The sequence below is a fragment of the Alligator sinensis genome, unplaced genomic scaffold (assembly GCF_000455745.1).
Source record: "Alligator sinensis unplaced genomic scaffold, ASM45574v1 scaffold792_1, whole genome shotgun sequence".
NCBI lineage: Eukaryota > Metazoa > Chordata > Crocodylia > Alligatoridae > Alligator > Alligator sinensis.
This window is the reverse complement of record NW_005842794.1, coordinates 573,058-581,060: the sequence shown is the minus strand read 5'-3', so window position 1 is coordinate 581,060 and position 8,003 is coordinate 573,058. Positions and strand designations below refer to the sequence as shown.

Below are 8,003 nucleotides of genomic sequence, written 5' to 3'. Positions count from 1 at the left end.
GTCAGATAACTTCAGAGACACTCTGCAGCGTGCTCAAAGCTCTTTGACCTGGGCGGAAGTCGCGCGGAATTTTAAACGGCCAGCGAGCCAATTACTAGCCGCCACGTGTGACTAATTTAGCACTGGCCAATAACGGGGCACAAATTTGCATCCGAATAGCGGGAACTCTTTGCACCGTGCATCTCTGTGCTGCAAAGAAGAAATGCATTCTGCAAAGGAAACTGCAAATTGGCGGGAACTCTCCTGCACGCAGGCTCTTAATTGCAGCAGAACACTGTGCCGTGCAAAGGAGCTCTCATGTGGCCAGGAAATTCCATAGTGCCGAGGCACAAAAAATCACTGGGTCGTGACAAGAAGAAGCCTTAAAATTGACATAAAACAGCTTTTTGCATCAGACACTTAAAGTTTCCTGTGTTAGACACATCTTTTGCCCATTTGGCAGTAAATCTCATACCAAAAAATCTATAAAGTTTTCCCAAGATCTTACTGACCACTACAGGAAACTTGAGACATGGAGTATCTGAAGTTCCGGATTCCTAAAATTAACTTAAAATCCCTTGTCCATTGTCCACCTAAAATCCTTTTTCTTTACAGTGGATTCTTGATATCTAATAATTTAATTAGAACTACATATTTTGTTGTGTTACAATATTCTATTAAATATATGGCCATGACCCTTTGAACTATCCTGGAAGAGAAAATTTGCTCTGTTGGCTTTATAGGAAAACCTCATTAGTTCAGTATTGGATCATTCAAAGTATTGGAAGCTTTGAAGCTGTTGTCATTCCCCAGCCAAAAGGATAAGTTTTTGTGTACTTTATGATATGAATAATTTGAAATATGGCTACGTTGAAATTTGAAGCAATTTTCTGGTTCCTTGGACCACAAACCCTTGGAAACAGTATGGTAGGATCAGGTGTTGGTGTGATCAAGAGCAGTTTGGTGCAATACTGGAGGCAGTTTGGCACAATCGGGCTGGTGCAACTGGGAACAGTTTGGTGTGATCGGGGGGTGGTGGAAACGTGAGCAGTTTGGTGGAACTGGGAGTGGTTTCATGGTACTGGGGGATGGTGGATCCGTGGGAGGGAGAGGGTGGCAGGACAGTTCAGCACTAGATTGACTTAACCAGAGGAGAAAGGGCCCTTAGATTATTTCTGCTTTTCTACATTAGTAACTCCTTGTGCTATATACCATAAAAGCAGCTTAATTAGTCACTGGGATAACTCCTCACTCTGTTCTTATCAGTTAGTAAGGTCTGCACGTGGATGAACTAAATCCATATGTACACACAATACTTGGGATAATTCAAACTCATTTATTTCAAAGTCAGTATTTTTTGGTTCCCTGCATTTCAAATTAATGAGGTTTTCCTGTAATTTGAATTTGAATGTTACATGAATTGGTTTTCATTTATTAATGAATAAAGTCTGTTTCCTATTGAAAAATATCACATAAGAATAATTTAAAGAACTGTTTTATCTCTCAAAAGTTAATATTGCTTCAAAAATCATATATTATAAGAATAAATTAGATTTGTAGAACATCCGAAATTTTGTTTCACTCTTTTTAATTTCTCTGGACTGGTTCTGAAGCCAGTTCCTGTTTCCATTTCTCTAGGGGAAAAAAGGAGGAAAAACTACCTTCTCTTGTAGTGTGTACCATTGAAATTCCCTGTCTCCATGGAAACCTCTGGGTGCTCCTCAGTATTGTAACAATTCAATATGTCGCAGGATAAATCAGACTGAGGGGCAGATTTGGTTCTGCATCCTGGCTGTTGTTCAATTAAAAATTGCTTGTGGAGCCACTTTAAATTATTATTGTATTTTAGAATTATTTCTTTGTTGAGCTTTTTATTTGCTGGAATCATAAAACAAACAAAATCACTAAAATGTATTTGTGACCTGCTGCTGCAAACCTTTGTGCATCCAAATCTAACATTAGTGTAGATTATAATAGTCACTACCATAAATTTAGAATAGCTCATTTATCTCAGTGGAATTATGTGGATTTACACCAGTGAAAGAGAGGACAAAAAAGAAACTGTCCATGAGATTGATTTTGATGGGAGTTTTGGATGTGCCAGAAAGGCAGAATCAGGTGTCTTGTCCATAATTTATATAAGCATAGCATTTTGAAGATCACTGAATTTATACATCTTTTATCTTCTTTCTTTACCCCATCCTGCTACTACCAATTGCCCTTGATTTTCTCTGCACAAAAGTTACCTTCTTTTTATCATTTCCCTTTTTTATTAAAAGTTTTGTAATTTTGAACATACATATCCATAATCCAAGTTTCCTGGGATAGCAGAAGGTGTCTTCTGCTTTTATATTATATATAGATACTTACCCTATTTTGAAACCAAGGCCAATCCAAGGCTTGACACTGAATCTTATATAAGTTAGCAGAAACATATTGCAATAACCAAAAAGGCAAACTATAATCAGTGCACTAATACCCTCATGGATAGCCCTGGTACTAAAATACAAGACTTACAAACAAATATGCAGAAAAAATGTACAGTTTTCCAATCATCTTACTTTTAAAATTAAATGAAAAACTGGCATCCTACTAAAAACTGCTATAAAACTACTAAAAGCTATTCTAAAATAGGGAGGCCATGGTCATGTTCTAAATTTGTTATAAAAGCTTGTTGTTTCTATCTGGTGTCCCTAAAATGCCATCCTGAGAACTGGCATTCAGTCAGTGGGGTTTGGGCAGGCTGGAATAGGGCTATTCTTAAGACTGGCTAAGGAAGAGATACATATCACCATAACAATAGTTCCATGGATTTTGGTAAAACATTTTAGATATTTGAAATTTTATTCCAATTTAAAAGTTAAAAACTAAACAGCCCAAACTACCAGATAAACGAGAGAAAAAAAGGTTGATGAAATATTTTGAAAAGCTCTCTGCCAGTTTTGGAATGATAGATCTGGCTTGCATTTTTTTTAATCTAAAAAATTTGGAAAACATTGAAAAAATGTAGAAACATTTATGTACAAAAAACTAGAACTGTTGGTTCCAAAATTATACCTTTTATTAGACCAACTGGAAAATGGCAAGAAAATTGTTCTTTTCTGCAAGCTTTAGGAATCAAAGTCCCTTTGTCAGGCTCTGGGAAAAGTGTAGATGGTACAAGATGGTAAAAGGTCCCCATAGGTAGGAAATAAACTTCATTTTTGCACAGAGGGAGCTGAAGATGGAAGGCTGTCCCTCTGGGTCCATGAGCGTGTCTTTGTGAGCTGTGTTGAGTAGCTCTTTGATGTGTTGATCAGGTAGAATCCCTTCCCTGGAGGTGTCACAGGCAGGGAGGCAAAAAAAACCTTCCTTGTTGTTCTGCAGTGAAGCTTAAAATCCAAAATTGGCTAAAATTTGGCATCTTCCATGTTTCAGGGGTGTACTTGGTAGCCGTGTTGGTCTGAGACAAAAAGACATACAAAAAACTAGAACTCTTGGTTCCAAAATGATACCTTTTATTAGACCAACTGGAAAATGGCAAGAAAATTGTCCTTTTCTTGAAAGCTGTCTTTCTGTCTCAGACCAACATGGCTACCAAGTACATCCCTGAAACATTTATGTAACTTTTATTCGTGTATCAGCTCTGGTAGCACAGTTTTAGCTTGAGGCTTTTTTGCCTATTTGTACAGGTGAAGTTAGTGCTGTGGGTGCATTCATGCTCTCCTGGGGCCCTCATATTGTTCTTGTATGTGAGAACCCAAACAAATGTAGGAAAAAGTGAGGAAAGTGGATTGAAAAATTACCTCCAACAAATTTCTGGAAAATAATTAACAGCAAATAATAGCAACAAGACCACAAACCTTTGTCTATTTTCTGTATGCTTTGAAATAATTTGTTATGTATGTTTCAGAATACTGTGGAGAAAATGTACAGCAGTCGAGAAGATATTCAAGAAGATGACTCAAACGACAATAAGAAAACGCTTAAACCTAATTCAAACATTGATGGTGGATGGGCCTGGATGATTGTCCTTTCTTCTTTCCTTGTGCATATACTCATCATGGGGTCACAAATGGCCCTTGGCATACTCAACATGGAATGGCTGGAAGAATTTAGTCAAAGTCGAGGATTGACCGCATGGGTTAGTTCCCTTAGCATGGGTATCACATTAATTGTAGGTATGTTCCAATACACAGTGCTGTTATCCTGAAACTGTCTAGCTTTGGAAAGTATTTATCATCCCAACACCCATGTATTTGCTTTAAATGGTATTCATATGGTGTAACTGAGTAGTGGAGTGTTCTGTACTGCTGTTTCATCCACTATATCAGTGATGCAGTAAAAGAGGCAGGGAACTTCAGTGCAGCTAGTGGGAACAACAGTGAGAGTAGGAGGCAGAGCACTAGGTAATGGCATAACATGCATCTGGATGGTGCCAGCAAACTGCCTGGGTTTGATTAAACTGCTTTGTAGACAAGATAACTAATTCCTCAGGAGCGGGAGAAAAACAGGTGTTGATTCAGGAAGGTTGAGTTTGACTTGTAGTCTATTAGGAAAGTGACAGTGTTGGACTAGGTTTGAAAATAAATGAGTTTTCTGTTTGGCAGTTTTACCATAAATTTGGAAGGGAAAAGAGTTTGGACCTGAAACAAACCATTTTCATCAAGCAGATTAAAAGAAGACCAATATATTATTGTTTCAAGTTAATCGAAAACATTCCATTCAACACAAAATTAATTTTTAATTTTCAGGCACCTGTAATAAGCCAAAGAAATTAAAGGCTAGATCTGTACTGCATTAGCACTGTGAAGACACTCAGCTCCCTCCTCTGTTCGAAAGTATACGAATGCATATCTCTCACCTTTCAAAAGAGTGCCCACACTATCAAGCTGCAGAATAGTCTCCAGTTGATATTGTCTCACTTAACATAAATAAATAGCCATTGTCACAGAGACTGGGATTTAGGCATCACATCCCAGATTTCAGGGCCCCTGAATATTTTTTTTCAAGCCCAAACTAATTGTCAAACTCAGGCTGAATTTGTGAAGAGATTCAGTACAAATACAACTGCATTTTCAGTGAATAAACAATAGACTTCACCCACGTCTAGTTTTAACTGAGAGGAACAGTGGTAAGTATCGATTCTTTACTGTATTATGTCTTGTGAAAATATTTACTTTGTGTGAAGTGTTGCACCTGCTTTATACTTTTCATCTACTTTTACAGAAGTATAAATGACATCACAAAGTACAAAGCAAGGCAGAATCAGATTTAGTGTTTGGCTGAGAAAGATGTTATTAGAAGGAAAAGTCTGCCAGAGAGAAAGGTGGTTTAAAGGAATAGTCCTTGAGGGGTCCCAAAATACTCATGTGTCTGGAACCAATACATCTTATTTCATCCCAGTAAGATAAGCATATTTTCTGCTCAAAATAACACACATTTTCTAAGGAGGCTAGTAAGAGTCAGGTGCACATATATTAGCAAATCGTGACCAGATTTAAACCCAGGGCAGTTTGTGCTACTTCAAAGGGATGGCAAGATACTTAAGTCAGGGCAGGATCTGACCTATTTAGACAAGACTAAAATCCACAGAAAAAAAGTTTGACCCAGGGTCTGTATTCCAGATTTCCCTTCTCTTCCTAATCCCCAGAAAATGGCAGTTTACTTTTTGGTCTGCAAAAATGAAACAAGTTGATGCAACATTGAAATATTGTGAATTATTAATAATTAACAATGAAGATAATTTAGGACTGAAGTAATTTCCAAGGTTACAAAGATTGCTAATATCCCCAAATTGTTAGTCATTCGAGCTTTCCGAGCAGCGGTCAGTCACTTACCTGCTGTGCCTTTTTTGTGTTCTTTTTGTGTTTTACAGCAAACCATTGCACTGCTGAGTGGTGGGATATACCACCTGCCTCTGCAAAAGATGACAGTGGGTGAATCTACATGAGAAGCTACAACACAGTAGCAATGAGCTGGTGCTGGGCACCAACTGTGCATTGACGGTACTGCACAGTAGTAACAAGCTACTGTGCAATAGCTCGTTGCTACCGTGCAGTAGCATCGGGCAAAAACCGTGCGGCAATGGTACTGCGCAGTGACACTACGTGTAGATGTGGCCACTGTCACTAATCCTTAGGCAACCTAGGGAATGCTCCCACCTGTGCTAATTAAAGGCAACATAGTCAGTGCACGAAAGTCAGAAAACTGTTCTAAACCAGCATGATTTCCAAAGCCATTCTAGTTTGGCTTCTGCCAGCCACGTATGCGTGTTTACACGTTGTGTGTATGCCTGTGGAAGCACTTTCTAGGTTTGTACTTTTGAGATAAGGTGCCATATTCTGGTTATCAAACAGCTGATATTTTTTCTACCCCTTTTAATGTGCAAGTAAAGACTACTCAGGTATTTGACACATTTATAAATGGTGTTAAATAACAGAAAATAAAAGGGACGTGCCATTCTAAATATGAAATAATGCAAGGCACTGGGCAGTCCGCAAACATACAGACTGGAATATGACAAAATACTTTTACTAACAGTGTTTTCACTGGTTTTTGTATAGTTCCTCATGTATAAGAACATAAGAAATTTCATACAGGAATAGTAGACCACAGACCCATCTAGCCCATATCTCATATTTCACAGTGGTAGAGAACAGTTTCTAAGGGGGAGAGTATGCAGGGCCTGTCCAGACTGATCTGTCCCCTGCCATGCTATGAACTGGGACAGGTAGCTGGGTAACCACAGCAACACTTCTCTGCTGATTCTCCTCTAGAGAGTTCACCTGCAGACGCAATTCTCTGCTGACTGTTACTTGGCTAGTTTAGTTTTGAAAGCCTGTGCATATATATGTGTATATATATGTGAGTGTATACACATCTACTTTGATTAGTCTATAAGGTCTCCTCTACATGTTACGGTTATTATGCAATTAACTGGTTAATTGCACAATTAACTGAGACCAGCTACACCATAAAAAGATCCAATCAGCTATGAATTTAGACCTTGAAAATGTGCACTAACTTTATAGTTGGTTGCTATCCAGCTTTAATTTGCACATGTAAATTTGTAGGGGTCTGTCCCTATAGTTGGGAGCTCCATTAGCTGACAAGGCTCCCAGCTGCAGGGGTGCACCATGTGCAGCTGGGGCTGGGAGTTCTGCAGCTGAGGGGATTCTCAGCCCCAGCAGTGCCCTATGACTGCCAGGACCCAGAGTCTTGCAGCTGTGGACACTAGGTCATAGAAGCATAGAAGTAGGGTTAGGAGGGACCTCCAGAGGTCATCTGGTCCAACCCCCTGCCTGAGGCAGGATCATCTTTATCCAAACCTTCTTATACAATCCATAATCTAACTCACATAAGACTGCCTTCAACCCTGACACAACACAGACCTAACACCCTAACATGCCATAGGTAATGCAGGGGAACCATGGCAGCCAGGGCACTGCCAGGACACAGCATCTGGAGCTGTGGGACTCTGGGTCCTGGCACCACAGGATGCTGCTGGGACCTAGCACCCACAGCTGCAGGACTTTAGGTCCTGGCAGTGATGGGGCAGTGCTGCAATTTCCCTGGCCTGGAGGTGTGTAGGGTGCCTCCACAGCTGGGAGATCACAGCAGCTGCAATCTTCCAGCCATGGGAGCACCCCACACCCTGGGGCTGGGAGATCACAGCTGCTGCGATCTCCCAGCTGTGGGGCATTCCATGCAACCCTAGGAGATCCCAGTGGGGTGCCCCCTTGACTGGGAGATTGCAGCAGCTGTGCTCTCCCAGCCATGGTGCATGGAGTGCCCCTGTGGCTGGGAGCCCCCTCAGCTGAATCAGCTCCCAGCCATGGAAACTAGGGCTGTGCAAAGCTTTGGGTGGCGATTCGATTTGGAGGAGATTCGGCCAAATTTGGTGGGCAAATCTTCAAATCCTAATCGAACCAGGGGACCAATTTAAAGGTCCGAATTGATTCGAAGCTCTCCGAATCTTTGGAAAAGATTTGGAGAGCTTTGATGATTCGGGTAGTCCCCGGTGGCTGCAGGAGGGAGCTGCA

At 40.4% G+C, this 8,003-nt stretch overlaps 1 protein-coding gene across 3 annotated transcripts in view; it reads left to right on the top strand.

Annotated features, from left to right (window-relative positions):
- The window catches only part of SLC16A14 (solute carrier family 16 member 14), a 35,103-nt gene that overhangs the window by 10,294 nt on the left and 16,806 nt on the right, over positions 1-8,003 (top strand). For all 3 annotated transcript variants that reach the window (XM_025191221.1, XM_025191220.1, XM_014525394.2), the window contains one exon: positions 3,872-4,139. In XM_025191221.1, coding sequence (XP_025047006.1) covers positions 3,887-4,139 — 253 coding nt within the window. In that variant the 5' untranslated portion in view covers positions 3,872-3,886. The remainder of the gene's footprint in view (positions 1-3,871; positions 4,140-8,003) is intronic.